This window comes from Corylus avellana, chromosome 11, assembly GCF_965113065.1.
Source record: "Corylus avellana chromosome 11, dhCorAvel1.hap1.2, whole genome shotgun sequence".
In the NCBI taxonomy this organism is placed as follows: Eukaryota; Viridiplantae; Streptophyta; class Magnoliopsida; order Fagales; family Betulaceae; genus Corylus; species Corylus avellana.
Genome location: NC_142500.1, coordinates 3852886 through 3876024, shown reverse-complemented (window position 1 = coordinate 3876024; position 23139 = coordinate 3852886). Strand labels below are relative to the sequence as shown.

General features: G+C 35.8%; 2 protein-coding genes across 2 annotated transcripts; one reads left to right on the top strand and one right to left on the bottom strand.

The window, feature by feature from the left end:
* Window positions 1-1994: 1994 nt before the first annotated feature.
* On the bottom strand, window positions 1995-16416 carry ABCG32 (pleiotropic drug resistance 4). The gene is made up of 24 exons (XM_059576046.2): window positions 15910-16416; window positions 15209-15329; window positions 14999-15087; window positions 14829-14913; window positions 14167-14326; window positions 14015-14091; window positions 13861-13914; window positions 11743-11833; window positions 11330-11631; window positions 10974-11255; window positions 10237-10553; window positions 9992-10152; window positions 9809-9912; window positions 9185-9344; window positions 8942-9064; window positions 8755-8846; window positions 8341-8673; window positions 7977-8267; window positions 7646-7729; window positions 7416-7549; window positions 7092-7319; window positions 6081-6252; window positions 5741-5995; window positions 1995-2567 (listed from the first exon to the last, which is right to left on the bottom strand). The coding sequence occupies exons 1-24, from the start codon at window positions 16182-16184 to the stop codon at window positions 2295-2297; spliced, it is 4263 nt and encodes a 1420-aa protein (XP_059432029.2). The 5' UTR covers window positions 16185-16416; the 3' UTR covers window positions 1995-2294.
* A 3379-nt stretch (window positions 16417-19795) lies between these two features.
* LOC132165167 (uncharacterized) lies at window positions 19796-20179 on the top strand. The gene has a single exon (XM_059575660.2). It carries the CDS (start codon window positions 19796-19798, stop codon window positions 20177-20179), a length of 384 nt encoding a protein of 127 aa, XP_059431643.2.
* Window positions 20180-23139: the final 2960 nt, after the last annotated feature.

Here is a 23139-nt window from a genome sequence, read left to right as displayed (position 1 = left end):
TCGTCTCTTGTGTTAACTGGGTTTGAGAACCTTTCTCTAGACGATTTTGTCTGTATTGTAAGTGGGGAAAATATGTATACATACAGGCTACAGCTACAGCTATTGTTACAAGAAATAAGCAACTTCCTCTTCTCATTTCAAGGCATCCTACGCGTTATAGCCATTTCCGGAATGAAGGCTTTTTTTAACTTTTAAATCATATTTTTCAGTTGTTAAAATATAACATAACCCCATAGAATTCTATTATATATAAATATAATATAAAGCGACTTATGTTAATTGAAATAAAGAAATTAAAAATAGCCACTAATGCCATCCCATTAATTAATCTCAAAAATATTCTTATGTAAGTTATATGACTCATTCGAAAAGAATATATATATTATGATGCAGACTGCTATTTTTTGAAGCAGTAGATGCAGTAAACTCTATGCAATTTCCCTCTTGGATACTTTTTTTTAAGATTGAATATGTGCAAGATTTTATTTAGAAAGAATACTGTTATTTGCATGATTTCACTTTTTGTGCAAATTTTTAATACATATAAGAGGTGTGTACGTACAAGAGATATATAAGTAAGATTTTCTCAAAAAAACATGAAGAGATCAGTAAGTACTGATAAGTACAGTTCTGGTTCATATATATAGGGCCGGCCAATTGTATCAGCAGCAAGAATCTGCATTAAATCCGGTGCGATGTGTAGTCCGTTTCAAACTCCATCTTACCTATAGTATGTATGCCATGTGTTGTTCTATCTTGTAAAAGTGCTTAACTTGCCTCATTGTTATGCCTTTAAAATCACATTTTAGTCTGTAAAATTGTGCATTTTTTTAACACTTCCCATTACCTGCGATTGAAAATGCAGATTTTTTTACGTTTTCTAATCACAATTTAAAAAAAAAACAAAAGAAATGCACTCTTGAATGATACATTCTTTACGATCTAATTTAAAATCGCATTTTTTTTCTTTCTACGAAAGCCCAGTGACTGTTATTTCAACATTGATTAATTGTTCTTAATATCAATGACATTGCCAAAGCTTTGACTGTTCTTTCAGCTTTATCTACCATTCGTAAATTAAGCCAAAACCAAAGTGCTATTCCATAAAAAGCTCTAAGGACCATGCTAAGAGCTAATTAATGTGGTAGTCTATACATGAGTAGTTTATAATATCAATGGTAAGAACCATATTATTCCTGGGAAAATTTGTCATGCCTCGTCATTGCCTCTTGCATATATATATAGGGAAATAGGATCCTCTATGAAGAATTGGAGAATATTCAGTTAGTACTTGAAGGGTATTTTTGTCCCCTCAAAAATTGAAAAAACAAAAATACCCCTCCACTATAACTAACTAAATATTCTCTAGATCTAATTCTATATATAGATCCTGGTCAGTTAATAAACACAGTAATCAATATACCACTGCGCTCAGAATGGGGTGTGACCGTGTGAGCTATAGAGATACTATAACATTTTTTATTTTATTTTACTGGGCTTACAATGATTGTGGGTTTTGGTTTGCTAAAACAGGCTTGAGACAACCTAGAATGATAGGCCCAAATATTGTTAAATGGTCACTAAGTTATTGGATTTCATACACTTTAGCTTTGTAGGAATGGGAATTCTTACGGGACGTGGTAGGTTGTATGTAGGTCTATAACCTTATTAGTGTTACGAGTCTACAATGTGTGAACTCATTTGGCTTTCTATATACAAAATTACGTTAGTGAGGAGCGAGGAGGAAAGACTTGGCACTCATTTGGTTTGCGGAATACCCTTAGAACCGTTCTTTTATTTGATAGGACCTATTCCTAAGAATGGCTGCTAACAATATGATGCGGCACACCTAATTCAACAAAATCAAAGAATATCCTGGCCTGTTTGACAAGGATGAAAGAATTAAGGGGTAAAAAGTAGAAATAAGTTAAACATTATGTGTGAATAACATATACAATACAGGTGCAATAATGCCAAAGAAATTACGAGGGACCAGTGAAAAGCACAATGCATCATAATAATGGTTTTGAGCCCTCCAATCGTTATGGAGAAAAAAAATATTACATGCCAATGGTATCTGACTTCATAACATTTATAAGTAAATTCTGTATAATAAACAATAATATTAACACATATAACTAACTACATGTTATCTTTACTATAGTAAAACAAAAAATACATTCTAGAAAATCATGTTGGTATATTTATTTCGCAGGCCACAGAACCTGATGATATACTTGTGAAAGCATGCATCAATTCTAACACAATTCTTAATGGCACACAACTTCAACCGGTCATCTCCTTTGGAAGTTGAAGGATTTTATTGCAAAAGCAAAAACGACTGCAAAAAGTAAGCAGAAAGCAACCACCATAACCCCAGCAATACCCAAGAAATCATGCCTATACCCAAAGCCATCCTTGAGTAACTGCCTTACAGGCACCAAGTGAATTCCATCTGCTAGCTTCACCAGTCCATTGTCATCACCATATTGTGAAGTTAGGAGGCCATACAGACTCCAGGCTATTGGGTTTGCCCAATAATACCATCTCCACCATATCGGGATTCTCTGAAAAGAAGTGAATCAACTTATGACATGTATGCCAGAAAAAAAGAAAAAAAGAAGTGAACCAACACAAGAACAAACCAAAATTTACATGGAAAACCCTTCAGTGTAGAGGAAAAAACTACAGAGCAAATCAAATCAATCCACTATAATAAAATAGAGTTTACAACACTCAATTTTATGCTCAGAACTTAAGTTCACAGCAAATTGGGAAATACAACAATATAAACTCTCTAGGAAAAAAATTGAGAGAAATTTATTTCAAACCGGTCTGGAGGAAATATTCTCAAACTCATGTAAAATAGTGCCAATTGTTTATAAACATTTAAACTACACATTAAATTCTTAACGTCATTAATAGCAGTTTATTAATTTAGACTAAATTTAAAGTGCCTATTAAATATTTACAAACACTTGTCACTATTTTATATGGGTTGGAGGATATTTCCTCTAGATCGGTTTGGAGGAAATTTCTGTCCTAAAAAAAATTATAATCTCACCACAAACCACCTTAATATGGTGAAACCAATACCACAGTGAGATTCCCACTCGGAATACTACACCTCCCTATTGTTGTAGCACCCAAAGACACCTCATAAAGAAACCCACAATTTGTTCTTGAATAAAGAAACCTTTATTCTTCCTCCCTATAAAAAAACCACATCCAAATACAAGAAAAAACAAATCCCTTTTTCTCTCTCTCTCCGAGCAGCGCAACACTGCTCACTGTTTGTGTTTTTTTTTTTTTTTCCTCTCTTTCTTGGTGCCGCACCTCACGTTTTCAAACTTTTCTCTTTCTTTTCTTTCAGCTTTCAGTTATTTTTTTATGGTGTCCTTTTTTTTATTGTGCAGCTCATTAGGTTGAAAGACCACTCCACTTAACATGGGATTTTAATGTGTTGTGAGCTGGACCCACATGGGCCCACGCACAATAGTTGTAAGTTTAGGTTTAGGGTTGAGGTTGGTTCAAACCAGGGTTCAAGAAGATTTGGAATTGGAGATTTGGAAACTTCGATCGCAAGTTCAATTGCATATGGTTCGATTGAATCTCGTTCGATCAAAATCTGAAAACCTTTAAGCTTGGATCGATCCAACCATGCAAAAAACCAAGAGCCTGATAGCAGCCTCATTTGAAGTTCGTTTGATCAAAAACTTTTTTTATATAAGTAATCGAGACATCATAAAGTGTAAAGTGCCCCTAAGTACACAAAAAGTATACAAGAGAAGTTACCTAGCTAATACAGGCAAAAAGGACAAGAAAAACATGATAACTAATCACCAAAGGAGAAACAAAAGTAGTTGTGCAAAGATATAATGTGTTGAAAAATAAAGACTTAATTTCCAAAATCCTCTCACGATCATCAAACCTTTTATCATTCATTCCCTCCATATATACCACAAAAAGTACCAAAGTGTTAGAGAATATTAGGGGATTTGATTTCATTGTAATTAATTGTAATCTCCTATAATCAGATTTGATGATAATCAAATCTAATTGATTTGATTGTATTTAGATTTGATGGTAATCAAATTATTTTGATTTGATTACCAAACTTATTCTACCCCAATTCTCCTATAAATAGGAGTATCATGTATTGTGAATAAAAGCATAATGTAGCATTTAGGGCTTTATCTATGGACGTAGATCATAGACCGAACCACGTAAAAATCTTTGTGTCCCTTTTATTTTAATTTCGCTATTATTTTATTTTTCTCATTTGATTATTAATTTCTTCACAAAGCACCATCTTCCACACAACAGCACTCCAAGTGTTGCTAGCAGTCCTCCAACAAGCATACAAATTGACTACTCGTCTAGGCATGACCCAAGACAACCCAAATTAACTAAAGAAAACATTCCAAATGGCACAAGCAACCTCACAATGAAGCAAACGATGGTCCACAGACTCCCTATTCTTTTTAAACAAACAACATCAATTAACCACAATGACGTGCCGCTTTCGAAGATTGTCCATGGTAAAGATCTTTCATAGAGCTGGCAACCAACCAAAAAAGACCACCCTCAATGGAACCTTAGTTCACCAAATACTTTTCCAAGGGAAACAGAAACCATCATGACAACCCATGACACTGTACAAGGAAAGCCTACCCTAAAGTTAGATCAATCCAACTTAAACTTGGATAGATCCAACTGACCGTAGACAAAATTAATTATTAGTCGACTTAGACTTGAAACTTCAGTTTTCTCTCTGCCTATAAAAGCCTAATGACCTATGATTTTCACATACAAAGAGAGGTAGTATTACATTGTTCTTGAAGAGTTCTATAAACACCATTGAGCCTAAACATATTTGATTCTTCTCCTTGTTTATTATTATAAACCAAACCACAGAAATACCTTCAGCCACCAGAATTTTGGGTTATAGCAAACAAGGTTGTTCTTGAAGGTGATTCCTATAAAAAAAGGCCAGAAGTTCTGAAGTTACTGCAATGGAAAGTGAATGCGTTGCTTTCCAGGGTTACAAATTGAGCCTTGGGTTACAAAGGTTTTGTAAGTTGACTAATTTGTAACATGAATCTTCTATAGTGGATAACTTTGGAGTTGGCTGGCCCTTAAAGTAGTTTTACTATTGAAGAGTTCTTCAAAAAATTTCTACTTCATCACCAAATCCTTGTGTTCATTTTGTTTTATGATTGTTTGGTTGGGGTGATTTTATTGGCTTAATCACTGATTCGCTTTATAATCTGAATTGTTGTAATTTGGGGTCTAAAACAATTTTTTTTTTAAATTCATTGGTGGAGATTGATTTTGATAAACTTTAAGAAAAAACGTTCTCTATAATTTCACTATATAGCCATGTTATTCTCACTATAAAAAGTTGACAAGCCAAGAGAATTATCAGTACACTACAAAACTGGATTCTAGCCCACAAATCAGCCAATCAAATGATAAGAATGATCCAGCCCGTAAGTTTTGGGTCTAAAAATTTAATATATCCTTCCTATCAGACACTGGCGCACAATACAGCATCAGCTTTTATATCTAGGAGTTCCTAAACAAAGAATGCTATGTAATAATTTGAGTGATTAAGTGAGTAATGACGTGCAGATTTCCTTTTGATCAATATATAAAAATCCAAGACAATCATGGCATGCAGGTCTGATTAAGAAAAAAATCCGATACTATAGAAGCAAGAAATATATCACTTCATTACCTTGTGAGGAATCATAAAGCCGCTGAAAAGGTTCCATAGCATATAAAATGGAGCAGCAATGATGGCAGCCACATTATGATTTGGCGTTACAGCAGTTGTCATCATCCCATAGAAGGTGAAGTACAGCATAGTGAAATACATAAAGTATATGTACCAAATAAATTTGAAGACAGTCCACTCAAACGAAGCCAGGGAGTAGAAAATTGTGCAGTAGATAATTGTCTGTGCAAACACATAGGGGAACTCAATGACAACCTGCACACAGGGAAACATTAGCTAACTTTAAGGAATCCAATGTTTTGCAATGAGTAGGAATAATGAAAAAATATCAGAAGGAAACCTGAGCAAATGCAAATGGTAAAGCTGAATAAATCCCTGCTGCTCTCTCTCGATATGAAACAAATCTCTCAACAGAAACAACAGGTTGAACAGCAGTGGCATTGGTAATTCCAATGAACAGGATAGCCGCATACATTGATCCCATGGCATTAAATAAATTCTGCTGGGTCTCCCTGTCACAAAAAAAAAAAAAAAGAGTTAAGAATCTGATGGTACAGACTGGCATTTAGACCATAAGAAGATTCTTCAGGGAAAAATTAACAGTAGGCAACGTTCTATGCTCCACTTCTGACTAGACTTTGCCAATTGACCGTCAGCCCCCAGTGAAATATGACCGAATTAGAATGTGGATAGCACTATACAGCTTTAAATCAGTCCAACAAAATATGACTTCGTCTTAGAGTTGGCAAATTTCTACTCTTATATCATAAGCTGCCATCAAAATGTCTCTTTGCAGCTTTGACCCTTGTTCTGTTTTGCCTTGTCCTCGTATTTGCTGCACTTCCATTCAAAAGCATATCAAGCCTTGGCACACCCATTGATCTTCATTGCAAGCGACTAAACCATCTCAACTTAACGATTAATCTTGTTCTCAGTTGCTGCTACCTAAGAGAGCTTTGCGGTTTGTGTTAGTTATGGTCAAACAACATCGGATTGTTACAAATGAGAAAGACACTCAATTTAAGAATTTAAAAGATCCATTCACCATGCCAACAGTACATGTTCATGGCATTGATACTAGAAATCTGCCACTGAAATGACTAGATAGATGTACTTATAAATTTATTCTCCCCATTACTTGACTGTTTCTGTTAATCCTCCTAAAGCAGCAGCAGCAGCAGCATTATTGGACAAGTTCCAAGTCACGAAAAGTAACAGAACTAGTTAGCGGGGAGCATGTGATGACGCAAATTACGTGGTACTAATGCACTCAATAGCCAAGGACCAAATTATCTAAAGAAGGTTTTCATAAAAATCTAGAGCTAAAAATATTTCAAAAGATAAAGAAAACCTTTTAGCACCAAATCTCCAACATATTGTTCCAAGCATCAATGCGATGATGACAGTATAGAAGAAGCGAACTGCAGTGTATTGCGGGTTTCGCCAATAAGACAGATTTTGCTTCCAAAGACAAGCCAAAAACTGGTAAAAGAATGACTTTGAATACTTTGTTGGGAAGTTCAATTCTTTTGAAGTACTACTCGGCTTGCTTAGGCTTTCAACCAACTCTCTATTAAGTCTGAAATGGAAGATGAGAGCCAAGTTATACAAGGAAAGGAATAGTTCTATCTAAAAAGTAAAATCAATAGCAAGAATTCACAGGAACTGCGCATACTGAAATAAATTTGATTTTCGGTAAATTTCCGCAAAGTCCACTCCAAGACGATTCTCTTCAGCAGAAGAAGTAACCTCAAGCATCCATGTAGAAGGATTATATCCAGGCATGATTTTTGGCACTCCTTCAACTGCCTACAGAAGCAAATATTTATACCATCAGATAATTGGGGACAAAATCATAACCATTTCAAGATCACATATACTAAGAGATGAACATGCAGACCAGACCTCAAAATATTTGATGAGCTCATGAGACTTGGGCCCGAGGGGACCAGCATATATGAGCTCTCCTCCACGCTTCATAAACAAAAGCTGCATTGACATATGAGTAATGAGATTAGGGGAGGATCAATGAATATACCATAACAATCTAGAAACACTTGGTTATAAAATGTTGTACTTGGTCTGTCTCTACACTGTACAGATGTGACCAAAGCACCAGCAAATCTTTGTGAGACGGAAAATGCACCAGCTAGAACCTAGGGGAATTTTAATACACACACTTCGAAGATGTGTGTGTGTGTGTGTAATGCACATACACACACATGCATATAACTACCTCGTCAAAGGATTCAAAAATGTCTATGCTGGGCTGATGGATTGTACACACTATAGTTCGCCCAGTATTTACAATATTCCTCACAGTTCTCATCACAATGGCTGCAGCCCTTGCATCCAACCCTGATGTGGGCTCATCCATGAACACTATAGAAGGATTGGCAACCAGTTCAACAGCAATCGTTAATCTTTTTCTCTGTTCTGTTGACAAACCATCAACTCCAGGTAGACCAACCAATGCTCCACTCAGTGGAGTAAGCTCTACAAGTTCCATCACCTCCTCAACAAAGGCCTGCAAAATTCAACCCTCCAGTAATATTGAACCCAAGGCATACAAAATATGACAAAACATTTTTTATATTTACCCTTTGAATCTCCAAGGTAACATCTGATGGTAACCGAAGCCAAGCAGAGAACAAAAGTGATTCCAGAACAGTCAAGCAAGGGGAATGGACATCAGTCTGCTCACAGTAACCAGAAATTCTTGCAAAAGTTTCCTGCCTTTTTGGATAACCAGATATATGTATGCTCCCTTCTATGACCCCACCAGTTTTTCTACCAGCTAATACATCCATGAGGGTGGTTTTCCCAGCACCACTGACACCAACCAATGCTGTAAGAACACCAGGTCTAAATACTCCCGTAACATTAACCAACAGCTGCAATCTATCTTCTGCTATCCCTTGTTGCTTCAATTCCTGAAGTAGTACTTTGATCAGAAAATTGAGTAGTCAACATGCTTTTCAAAATGGAGTAAAGGAATGGAGTTATATACCCACCATAGGGACATCCACATAGTAATTGATATTGCTGAAAGTCATAGAGAGTGGTTGAAATGGGAGAACCATGCCTTTCTGCCTAAAATGTTTTGCTGCCAAATTGATGATAAACTAATGAGTCAGAATTTGGAATAATAACTGAAGAAAGAAAATATGAAAGAAAGTCAATGTATTTTGTTTTCCCAACCACTTAATGACCCCGAATGCTGCAAGAACTGCCGCAGCTCAACAACAACTGTTTCGCCTTTTCTTCTCCTTTCCCTCTCTTGCAGCTCTTCCTTAGAAACTACTGATTGTTGTTTCCCCAAAGCTGTACGCATATAAAAGAACATATTGATTAGCCTTTATTTCATATCTAACCTTATTTGCCCAATATGCAGTGCAATAAGGGAGTTATTAGTAAACTTGTTAACAAAAAGAAATGGCTTACGATTAAGGTAAGCTAGAAAGAATGTGAACAGGATGTTGAACAAAACTGTGTATCCAATCAGAGCACCGACACCAATCCAGTACCAGTAGCTCTCTGGAAACAAACCGCGTGCTCTTAGTAATGCCTCACCTAGTGGTGAGCTCATGTTGTTCCTGTCTCTCTACAGAAATAAGGTAACAGACAATTATAAGTTTCAAGATAGAATTTAAACTGTTAGAACAGTAACTCAACTGAAAGATATGACACGAAATTGCTCCTTTTACACCATAGAAGATTATACAAGACAACTTGGTATAGGAAAACTTTGTTGGAACATCTCAATATAACCTTTCATCTGATATAATCACACTAAAAGATAATAATGTCTTAGAATTCATGAACAAAACTAAGTTGAAAGGATAACATATCAGATGCATCTGGACTCTCCTTGAATGTAATTTAGCGATCATGCTATTCCTTTCAATTTTCTCTACAAAATGTCATCATATTCTTGCCAGACTAGCAAAATCGCAAGCTTTCCTTTTCTATTCTTTTCATTTCTTTTTTTGTCCTTTTGGTAATAAACACCAACAAATCCCAGCGCTAGCAAGGAAGATGGAACAGAAGATGATATAGTCATAGTACCTTATCCCAGGAATGTCCATGGAATTCATTATTGGAAGCTGCATTTTGAGCATACATCAAAGGAGAAAACCAGAATCCCCAGATCCACCAACTTGGTACATCATCTGTCACAATGTAACAAGAAAATGAATATACATAAGAAATAACAGATAAAACATAGACATTGAAAGAATGCCTGTTGACCTCTTGAAATGATAAACCCTCCAAGAGTCATGACAACCAGCATAGCAAATGATCCAAATGTGTTGGCAACTATCATGTTCCGGCCCAAGGATCCCATTAGACGGAAGAGAGATATTGACATTTGGTGCAGAAAGAAGTATAACAAGAACTGCCGAAAAAACCTGCATATTCAAGGGTTAAATAACAATCCATCCCAAATCAACTGTCAGAATACATTCAGAACTTCATGTGAACATAAGATTTACCTAGTAATTGAAGGATCATATCCAATCACGTAGTATGTGATTGCCACCCAGAAACCAGACTCTATGAGCGAAGTTGGAATACTTAAGACCCAAGAAGGAAGGGTATAAGCCCAGCTTGGGTAGAAGTGCAAGTCCCTATGCTTGTAAACCACTGGAAGCTTAGCCACCAACATTGACACCTCGGTAAAGCCATTAAAAAGAATAATAACCATGGAAAAGTACAGTGCCCCAAGATATATGCCTCCATCATCAATTGTATTATGGTGCATTGTTGTCCGGAAAAAAACACTCATTGTGATCAAAGCAACCAAAAGAAGCTGTAAAACAGTACATTGTACTTGAGAATCAGCACTAGAATTTCATTAGAATTCCTTGTTTCAGATAATTTACCCAACCAACACAAAAATGGCCTTGCAAATAAAAGTCAAAACTGTAAGTGATATAAATGGCCTGCTTTGGTGACAAAGAAGTTAATATAACATGTTGACATATCATCGAAAATACCTTCGGTTTTTATATGTACAATTTTGGAACTTACTATTGATAATTGGCCAAAGAAGTAAACACAATTTCATATATCTGACACAAAACAAAACTAAATGGATTTAAGAATAAAATCTGAAAGCTAAGCAGTTTATACCTGCTTTGGTGACCAAGAAGTTGACATATCAACAAAAACACCTCAGAATCCTAGGATATGATTTAAGATTGTTGTAATAATTAATAACTTGTACTACCTGAATGAATTTGAAGACATAAATAAACGAGTTTCGTTTCATGAGAAGCCTCTGCCAGTGAAAGCTGATCTTGAGAAGTTCACGCCTTTTTGCTCCGTAGTTAAATGTTGACAAGGCTGCTGGATGATTGTAGCGTTTATCAAAAGGAACCTCCAATTCCTCAGACAAATTCTTCCCAGCAGGATATGAACGAAAAGCTTCAGCAAATTTTCCTGCAGGTATGTACCGGTATGGGCGATCCAGAACATACCAGTACTGCTCTTGGTCTTTCTTCGATGTAACCTGTGTACAAAAATTTGAACAAAGTTACCTCATAATATAGCAGAAAGTCACGTCTCAAGTTCTCCACCACTTACTTCTTGCAAGAAGTCTGCCACATTCTTTCGCACAGGGCAAATAAATCCCATGTATTTGAAAAAATCAAGAGCAGCATCACGAGGTCCCTGGTATACAATCTGGCCCTCACACAAAAGTATAACATCATCAAACAACTCGTAGGTCTCGGGAGATGGTTGAAGCAGAGAAATTACAGCCGTGGCATCAAGTGCACGAGTTGAATGCTTAAGATATTTGATGATTTGACAAGTAGTAGAACTATCAAGCCCAGTTGATATCTCATCCATGAATAGCACTCTCGCTGGACCAACTAGTAATTCACCTGGGAAATCACATGTCTGCTTAATCACCATAAATAAACATATGAAGTTGACCTGTACACTACAAGTAAAAAAAAATTAAAAATTAAAAATAAAATTAAAAATGTAAACACCTGTTGTAAGCCGCTTCTTTTGGCCCCCAGAGATCCCCTTGAGCATTTCATCTCCCACCAATGTGTCAGCACAGATGTCCAACCCTAAAATCTTTGCCATAATATATTAGCGATAATGTTTTAAGGAAATAAATTCAGTAACAACTTACCATGTCCAGTTTTCTAACAACTACTATATAAACTATAAAGACATGCTTTCTTTCAATAAGTAAACGAAATATCATTAAAAAGCAAAGGGCACAACCTAGGTACACATAAAGCATACAATAGAAACACTTAGCTAGAAGGAGAAAAAAGAACAAGAAAGTCATAAAAACTAAGCAAACAAGGATAAACAGACGCAACTCTCCAAAGATAAAGAATATTAAGTAAAAAAGACCTAAATTCCACCACCACTCACTTGCGGTCCTCGAAACTTCTATAATTTCTTTCCCTCCAAAGACACCACAAGGGTCAAGAAGGTACTATCTTCCACACTACTGCAAACCAAATGCTACCAAAAGTCCCCCTCCAACAGCAAACAAGTTTATTACTCGTCTAGGCATAATCCATGACAACTCAATACGACTGAAAATATCATTCTATAAGGCACAAGCAACCTCACAAATGAGAAGATGATCCAAAATCTTCATGTTCCTCTTACACAAACAGCACTAATCAACCACAATGACAAACCGCTTCCTAAGATTATCCATGGTAAAGATCTTCCCTTGGGCCACAGACCAAGTAAAGAAAACCGCTCTCAAAGGAACCATAATTTGCCAAATACTTTCCAAGGGAAGGGAGTGTCGTCATTACGAACAGGGACACTGTAAGAGGATCTAACTTCAAACAACCTTCTTTTGGACGGAGCCCACTGAATTTTGTCCTCGCCTCCCTGTCTCACTCTAAAAGAATATAGCAAATTGAAGAACGAAACAAAGACATTCAACTCTCAATCGTGAGCCACTCTAATAAAGCTTACATTCCACTGAAGGGAACTACTAGAAAGCTCCAAAGACTTGTTTTTTCATAAACATATCAGTTCCTAGTGGCTTAACCTACATGAGAATTCATGAAATTTGAACTGATGCCATTTCATGGCCTTTTTCAAAAGGTCATGTCCTTGATATTGGAATCTATGAAACCAGTTCTTATCAACCTATTCACTCAAGTCTGAAACCTCTTTCATATTCAAAAGACAAGCTTGACATAGAACAAGTCTATGACAAGTTTCTATTGGGACACAATGTCACTCCCTGCGACCGCTCTAAAAACAGGCTCACTAGCACTATATCAAGGTCCATAAAAAGACTTGAGTTTGTCTTCCTTAACACCAATTGGTTTCAAGTGGAATGGCAGCTCATGGTTCGACAAATGGTATTAGAGCCAGGAAGTCATGGGATCGAGTCACGAGAGTGCCATCGTGAGGGAGGGATTGTTAGGACACAATGCCACTCCCTGCCACCGCTCTAAAAACAGGCCCTTTAAGCACGATGTTGAGGTCCATAAAAGACTTAAGTTTGCTTCCTCAAACACCAATTGGTTTGAGGTGAAATGGCAGCTCACAGTCTGATAGTTTCTAATTGGTTGAGTTATTTTTTAAAGTAATGGGCAAAAGTTGTAGCCCTGAATGTAGTTGAAACATCTCAAAATCACTTGAAATTTACAAACCAGTGGCTGAAGATTTAGATCTGTGGACAATTCAAGGGTCTGTTTGACAGCCAGGATATACCAGGCTCTAGTCATGACATGAATAGGACCGCCTTGCACTAGCTTAAAAAACCTAGCTCTAGATTGATGAAAAGATGGTGTTTGTCTTAAATGAGCTTGAACTTGGATTATAAAAGTTCTACAATTGATGACCTTCCGCGGAACTAGGATGGGAACTGACATAATCATGTAGTTGGATTTCCCATTAATTTTGCATGGTCTTCTGCAGGAGTCCTTTTATATTGTTCAACACCATGCTAGAAAATGAGATAGTTTGGTGTCATTTTAAACTTGAATTGGGATAATGTAAGCTTGCAAAACTAATACTACCTAACAAGCACTATTCATGTAGCTGTGCAAGACTTCCTTTCATAAACCTAAAGTAATCCTACTCACTTCCAACTAGATTTTCATGCTGGAGAATACCTTCATGATGTACTCCACTACAAGGCTCGTGTCTTGGCCCCCCAAAGCTAATGCCTACAGGAAGAAATTATATTATTAACAATCTTAGCAGCAATAAACTATCAAGCAAAAAACAAAAGACACCAAACCAGACACATCTAACCATTGTAATTACCTTCATGAATATATCAAGATCTTCATCAGGTTTTATCCCAGCAATCTTTTCTCTTCTTGCAAGTTCCAATAGCATATCTGAGCAGAAGTATGCACAAATCAGCATCTAAATAAGCATAATCCATAGACATACACATGAAACCCAAAGCTTACCATATTTGAATCCAACACCTTGACAGCGACCAGCAAACTCAAGAGTCTCCCTTACAGTCATTTCTGCAACATGCCAATCCTGTTGGCTCACATAAGCAGCTGTCCTCTGAGGAACGAACTCATTAAGGCCATGTCCATTGTATGTGATTCTACCTGACATCTTCAGAGGGGATCAAGGTACCAGTGGAAAAGAGCAAATGATAAATCCAACAAGGAAATTAGTAGCAAATTTCATTTAATCAGCAAATCAATTGAATGTGATCACTTGAATTATCTCAAAAATGCATCCTTTTGATGCCTCAATAGTTCGTGATTGTTAATCTAATGAACAAATATCAGAATGATGTGAACAAACCAACAATATAGCACAACTTCATAACATCTCACGGTCTATTTTATTCAGAACCATTTAAGTATTATTACCATTCACTATGGCAGAACAGACCAAAGTATAGGCTGAAATGCATAAAATTTAACAGCTTATGGTGATTAAATTAGTCCATGATTCTGAGACGAATAATAGGTCATTCCTGCAGGGGGTCAGAAATAACTTGACATATAAAGCAATTCTTTCTGTACTATAACAGAACAGCATGATTACCAAGAAGAAAGGCATATAGGCATCATATTCAGGGTTGTGCAAGATGAACATATTTCGATACCTTCAAATCTGCTCCAAGGCGACCAGCAAGAGCCAACAGTAGAGTTGTCTTTCCGGAGCTTGGAGGACCCAATAACAATGTCAATCTATAAGATAGCACAACTCCTTATTAAACACAGACACCTGAACGAACATCGAACAACTGCGTTCTGATTTAATTTTAAAATTCACCTTGAAGGTCTAACAACCCCACTAATATCATATAACACTGTCAACTTGCTTCTCTTCCCCCGTAATATCCGCAACTGCCTTAAAAGTTCCTAAGAAATTTTAGAACAAAGCGAATTTGAAAACGTAATCAGAACCATAACATGAAACAATAACCATAGGATGAACTTGGACCCTTAGGAAAAAATGGTTATAAAATGAGTAAAATTCGACCTCAGCCATGTTGAAAACAAAATTTGGAATTGTTGGCAGTGCTCTGCTTCCGACGTGGACGAAAGATTCAACCGTTAAATTCTTAAATCGAACTTCAATCTTCGGAAACTCCAAATCTACTCTGTAATTCCACATTTGGAGAAAGGAATAAAATCAATAAACTATGAACCACATTAAATGTCCAATCAAAAGCTTCAGCTTGGAAGATAATCTATTATGAGAGGAGAAATGACACTAAGAAAGACAATGACGACACATTTCACACTGAAACAGAGCACAAAATTAATCAGAACTCCTGCATAACGCACACCGGGAACGGAATCACAATTGAAAAATGGGAAAAGCCAAATAATTCAGATCATATACAAGAAACAGTTACTGTAAGAACTTGCTATATGTCTAGTAGGTTTAAGGATTTTATAAGGTTGCCTATAGCCTTTACTTATAAGAAAACTATATAGATAGAGGAAAAGAAAATGCAAGTACAAGAATGACCATGCCGTGAACTCCAAATCCTCTGTTCGTTGCTGAAAAACAGAGAAATTAACTTCAAATTTTTGCTTTTTTTTTTTTTTTTTTTCTCTTTCTAATGTGAAATTCAAATTTCCTTCTCCTTAATTTCCCACATTTTCTCAGCAACCAAACAGGTGGAAAGAAAAATGTTCCGCACAATCAAGAACCGAATCCAAACAGAGAATTACGCGTCGAATCGGCGCCTCATTCGATTGAAGAACCGCTCGGGGTCGTCGTCGACCGAGTTGATAAGCCGGTCCAGCACGAGCCTCTGCTCCTGGGCCTCGAGCTCGCTCACGTCGATCTCCTTGGTGTCTCCAACAATGTCCGTGAAGATCCCTCTCCGCACGCGAGCGTAGGTGGGCAGCCTCTCCAGCGCGGCCCACCGGAGCGCCTCCTCATCCTCGCCCTCCTCCCTGAACGACGGCAACCTAGCAAACACATTCTCCGCCGAGTTCCACATCCAGATCAAGATCTATCCAAATGCTTTCTTCGGCCAAGAGATAAACCGCAGAGCGAGCGAGAGAGAGAGAGTTTAGTATAAAGTAGGGTTTGAATGTGAGAGATTGGCAATTTGGTGAGCGAGCGTGTGGAGTGTGTGAATATCTACTACTACTTCTTCTAAGGTTTGGTGGTTGAGGTCTGCATTAATGGCTGTTTCTCCAAGTAAGTCTTTGTTTGTTGAGCGCCCTCTCTTTCTTTCTCAGCTCCGCTGTGCACGTTAAAGTGTGATACAGTTTGGGCACAGAGTGACTCATTTAATGGCCGCGGGAAAGACAAAAAGGTGGCGGGTTTCCTCTCAATCCGTACTCGCGCTTTTCTAAACGATCCTGCACTCGCTATAGGGGAATACCACGTATGGGATGAGGCTATTCTGGTCATTTAAAACGAAGATGTCTGTGTTGGACCGGAGACGCGAGTGTCGTTGGACTTGACGGCAGAATTTGAATTGAACGGTTGGAAAGTAGCGATTTTTAACTGTTTTACTGAAGCGTGAGACTCGCGGGGTGACTGTCAAAAGTTAATAATCTCTTCACCTCACTTCACGTCTTTCAGGCACACAGCATGCATGGAGATTGGAGATTGGAAAGCCAAAAATCCCTTTCTTTTTTTTTTTTTTTTTTTTACTTTTTTTTTTTTTTAAGATCTCTTTTTGGATTTACCCAGTTGATGTCATTTCACCTTGGCTGGAGACCGATGATGAATCAAGAGTCAAGACTCATCATCAGAATCTTCTATCTGACAAAATCAATCAGTCATTAAATTAATTATTATATATATAAAAAAATAATAATAATCGGTAAACACTATCAGATCAATTCAATACAATAAAAATAAAATAAGGTATTGCATATATAAAGCCTGTGTTTTGGCAAATCATTCTTAGTTTTTTTTTTTTTTTTTTAATAATAATAAAAATTAATTGATGTGATATAAAATATTAATTTTAAATATTTTATTACAAAAAGTAATTAAATAAAGTTATTTTATAATGTGAAAAAAGTTATTTGGTAATACGAAAAAAAGGAGGCAAAATTTCCCACTAGTGATGAGTTTGAATATTGTTATCATGATCCTTATATCTTATATCCATTAGGTTTACCTTCTAAATATAAAATAAAGTTGAAATATTTCGATGCTAATCAGTGGCGGAGCCAGACAATTTATATTGAAGGTGACGCTAAATTTTTTTTGAAAGTGTCAAATGGTAACTTGCGTAAGTAGGAGAGAATTCTTTTTTTTTTTTTTCTTTGTTTTGGAAGTACTGTGTGAAACTTCGAAGAAAAATAACAAATTTTTTTTTTTTTTTAAAGCTTTGGGGTGCCATGGCTCCGCCACTGAATTGCTAATGCATCCATGGAGCCAACAATGTTCTTTTAAAATTATTTTCTTAAATTTAAATTATAGGTGATAAGAAACACAAATTAATACGAGCAATATTATGAATCAGGAAACCAATAGTCATAGTTGGATGCAAATTACGCGTCTAAAGTACTATATATGTAACTCTGGTGTAGCTTGTTAGCGTACAACTTCATGCCATGCAAGCTATAAATAAGCTTCTATCCACCAACCCAAAAAAAGAAAAAAAGAAAAGCTTCTATCTTTTAATAAGCCATTAATATCTTGGTTTAAAACTAAAAAAGCACTAATGAATTTTGCTACATTTAAAGCCGATTAACCTCTCCATGCGTCTCCATCCTGGCTATCTACTTTTGAGGGCCGGCGGGGGTGAATAAACTAGGTTGAATTTTATGCATAGTTGGCACAACAACCCTTCGGCATTTACCACTCCGTCTACAAGTCTTTTCAACTCTTACCAAACTGTGAACTTTATCTCTCAATAATCGGTGAATTATCACAGAAATCTGCAACTCCTGAGGTAACTTTTTCTTTTGTCATGGGCCAGATATAGAGCAAAATTTGCTGTTTTTCTTTTGCATTTATAAGACGCAACCAAGCAAATGTCCATCTCGATGAATGATGACCAACAAAAGGCTACTCAGACGCAAGCATCAACTTTATGCCATCCCAAAAGCTCAAGTGCTTTTTGACAATAATATATACAACACGGCTTCAGAAACCCTTTTAATTATTACATCCATCCAACCAATATTTTCATCTAAATTATTTGTGTTAGATAACTTCTTAATTAAGGATGTTTTTTTTTTGTTTTTGGGTTGAGAAGTTTATTGAAGCTACGTAAGGGTTTTTTATTTTTATTTTTTAGTGACTTGTATTGAAAGTTATTTGATAATGTTTTGACTTTTTTAGTAAAAAAAGAAAGAAAAAAGAAAGAGAGAGTCTGTTAACAAACACACTACCCTCACATGATTAGTAAGTTCTAATAAAAACAAAAATAAATGAATATTAGAACATTAATGCATGGTTCTTAAGTTTTTTAATGAAATGATATTTTGAAACGGATGCAGATCGGAGAATCTCCAATTGTGAATCCTAGCCTTCTATTTTTATCCAACAATCCACATCATGCCACGTGTCCCACTTAAATTAAATAATAAAATATTAATTAATTTTTAAAAAGAAAATCAAAATCAAAATCAAATAATAAAAAATTGGGTTGGCCAGCCACCTCAATTGAGTCTAGGAGTGGCTTCGGCGGCGGTGGTTCGGCCACCCCCAAGGGCCAAAAAAATTTCAAAATTTTTTTTTATTTGGCCCTTAGGGTAGCCATCCCCATGGCCATTGGGAGTAGATTTGCCACCCCCAAGGTCCAAACCCATCATTTTTTAATAATGGGTTTGGACCTTAAGGGTGGCAGATCCACCCCCAAGGGTCATGGGGTGGCTTGGCCGAAGCCACTCCCAAGGGCCAGATAAACAAATTTTTTGAAATTTTTTTGGCCCTTGGGGATGGCTTCAGCGACCCTAGACCGGCGTTTTGCTCAACTGGGGTGGCCAACCACCTAGTTTTTTATCATTTGATTTTAATATTTTTCTTTTTAAAAATTAATTAATATTTTATTATTTAATTTAACTGAGACACATGGCGTGATGTGGGCTCTTTGATAAAAATGGACAGCCAAAATTTACAATTAGAGATTCTCCAATTCTTCCCTCAATTTGAGGGGATCCGGTTCCGAAATGAAATATTATCTAAAAATTCTGAAGTATTGAATTTCATACATGATGTTTTATTCTTGTGGGGAGTCTTGTACGTTTTTGAATTTTTCAAAAAGGTGCCGATATAAATGTTCATAAATTGTGCTGCTCAGCGCCACCAAAGTGGATGTATGACGAGTACTGTATGTGATCGAAAAATGAAAATGATTGTTTCACTTTTTTAACCTATTATTTTCCCGAGTAAAATCTAATGCATCTTTTCTTTTCTAACATGTACAATTGTTTTTCCAACAGTCATTTTTTGTTCAAATTTTAACATTAATGACTGTTTTCCAACAATTATTTTTTAATAGTCTAAAATCCTTAATGTTCACGAATGCCGCAGCTGGTTTGGAGTATTTTCAGCGGATAAATGCACAGCCTGAGGGGATGAGCAGTGCAATACAACAAGGTGACCCGGCCAACTGGCAGCCGGCCACCACCGGTGAATATGATAAAAGTGAACTGGGACGCTACCATAGATCAAGGAAATTCTTGTGTTGGGCTGGGACTTCTAGCAAGGAATGCAAATGGGCAATTTGTGGCTGCTCGTGGTATCAAAAAGAGGATAGCAGCGGACCCTACAGTGGCTGAAGCAATTGCTGCCCTTCATGCCGTGATCTTTGCTAAGGAGCTAGGATTTTCAAATGTAATGTTTGAGGGAGATGCTCTAACGGTTGTGAATGCAATAAACTCCACTAGATCATGCGAGAGCAGCTATGGTCATTTTGTGGAAGATGTGAAACGTTATATGAGTGATCTCGCAACATCAAGTTTTGTTCATGTTCTTAGGGGAGCAAATTTCGCTGCCCATAATCTAGCAAAAGAGGCTTGAACCCATGTCACTGATAAATATTGGTGGCATTGTATTCCACCATGCATTGGTGATATTATTAGAAAGGAGGAAACATCCCTCCTTTATTGATCTGCTCTCTTTGAACTTTAATAAGATTTCGAATTATTCTTCAAAAAAAAAAAAAAAAAACCTGCTCTTATAATTCTAGAAAATTATGATTTCAGACGTTCAAACTACTGCTTATTCTCCTTTTCCGTTGTTACACATTATTTGTTTAAGGTAGTGTTCATAATTTGCAATTTACACATTATAATTCGGGCAGTACTACTAGTGTATGATCATGAGGACATAACTATTGTGTTACCTTTGTAAAATTAGACCATTAAGAGGAACAATTACAATTTTAGTGTTAGTCTTGTATTGAAAAGGAAACGTTGAGTAAAACTCTTAGAACATATTTGTAATTGTGTTTGAGAAATATATTTTTTTAGTAAAAAAACGTTTTTTTGGTAAAAGTTTCATTTTTAAGCTTTTTTCAAATACGTGTTGGTCATTTTAAAGCTTTTTAGACCCTTAAAAGCGTTTTCAATTTTTTTTATCAAATTGATACTTTCTTTTTTTAAAACGAACTTTTTGAATATTAAACAAACTGTTAGGCTCCTCAAACGCACACTCTAACATGTACTTAATCATTTTGTTTATGTACAAGAATACCTACGGCTACAAGAACTCTACAAGCTAGCAGTGATCTATAGCACACTGGCGTACATAAACAATCATGCACGCTAATGTTATTTAATTATAAAATGTAATTAAATAATTATTTAAACAGTAAAAATATATATATATTCTAACACTAGTGTGCATAACTGTTGATACATATCAGTGTACTGCATCTCACTAACTGAACTCTACGCATGTGAGTATAAAGTCAAAGCCATTTTTGTTCGGGTCTTGGCAAGCCAGCTATAACACTCATGAAGTCAAGATAATGAGCATAGCGTTTAATGCGCGGCTAAACAGTATGTCTACTATATATATATATATATATATATATATATATTACATTAATAAAGCCTTGAAAGCAAACTCTAAAGATAGTTTCATTTATGTATCGATATATATATTACATTAATAAAGCCTTGAAAGCAAACTCTAGAGATAGTTTCATTTATGTATCGATATATTGGAATAACAATGCTTTTATATATGTCCCCAAGAGGTAGTTTAATCGACTGAGACCACACTTAATGAAGTGGATGTCACTAGTTCGAATCCCCTTCCCCCCTCTTGTGCGGACATGTTAAAAAAAAAAAAAAACAATGCTTTTATATATATATTTTCTAATCCTAAAGGTACTTTCATTTACTAATAAAAGTATGTAAGGTTATCTTATTGACTTATTGCTCGTTAGAGTATGCGTTTAGAACCTGTTTGAGATTGCGTTTGAGAAATATAGCTTTTAAGTCAAAAAAAACTTTTGAACAAAAACTTCATTTTTAAGCTTTTATATATATATATATATATATATATATATATATATTACCCCACCAGTAGTAGAAGATGTAAGGATTGATACATAAAATAACTTTTTATTTACTTGATAATCATATAAAGCGGAAGATATTTTAGTCATTTGCATCAAGCTCAAACTTCCTTCTTGCATGCATGCTCCTCCAGAAGCACATACTAAAATAAGAGGTAAAAATTGATTGGTAGCATATTCGATCAAACGGGTGATTTTCTCGCCAACTACCGATCCTATACTACCCCCCATAAACTGATTTTCTAACCCTAAAGGTACCTTCATTTACTAATAAAAGTATGTAAGGTTATCTTATTGACTTATTGCATGTTAGAATATGCGTTTAGAGCATGTTTGAGATTGCGTTTGAGAAATAGAGTTTTTAAGTCAAAAAGAGCTTTTGGACAAAAGCTTCATTTTTAAGTTTTTGTCAAATGTGTTTTTTGGTTATTTTTAGGCTTTTTTGAACCCTTAAAAGCGCTTTTAATTTTTTTTACTGAGTAATTTTTTTTTTTTTTTCAAACAGACTTTTTGAGTGTTAGTGTTAAAAGCACTTTTAAGCCACTCAAACGCAATCTCAAACAGGCCCTAAAAGTAAGTTTTACACACAAAATTTTGCTTAAAAAAAAAAAAAACCCGTTTGATAAAAAAATATTGAAAACGCTTTTAAAAGTTAAAAAAGTCAAAAAAAAAATAGTCAAAACAGACTTTTAACAAAAGTTTAAGAATGAAGCTTTTGTCGAAAAATGATTTTTAACTTAAAAGCTCTATTTTGCTGAAATGCAACCTCAAACTTACTCCTAATATCCTTATAATCATCACCCTAACTAAAAATAAATTTGATCCTTCTAAGCTTTTTGGGGGTTTTTTTTTTCCAAAAAAGAAAATCTTATATATAAAATAAATTTTATCATAATGATTATATTAAAATTTTATATTTCTATTTCTTTCATCAATCATTCGAATCTATGCCGCATATCAAATCATGGTTTCGAGTAGAGGATGGGATCTATAAGTTTGTCTAAAGTCTACAAAAGAAAACAAATATGCTTGACTTCCAAAATTAAAAGAAATTAATTAGGATTTCTAGCTAGCACGTGAGGTGTTTTGGACTTGGATTCACTGTTAGACCGTTCATTTAAAATGAACAGTCCACATCATGCCAATGATTAAAAAATTTAAGAGAAAAAAAAGGCTTGTGGGTCTCTCTTGAGGTGGTCAAACTACACCCGATAATAATGATTAGTTGTGCCACCCCAAGCTATCATAGGTGGTCACAACCAGAATCAGAGGTGGTTTGACAACCACCGAGCTATCATGGATGGTCATAATCACTTCCATTAGTGGTCTTGTCAATCTAAGACTGACAATTTTGACACGACTCGCGAACTCTATACGAAAAAATAAGTATCGAGTTTGGCCTTATCGAGTTTAGGTTTTAATCGATCGAGTCTACCCGTTTAAGACCCGGTTA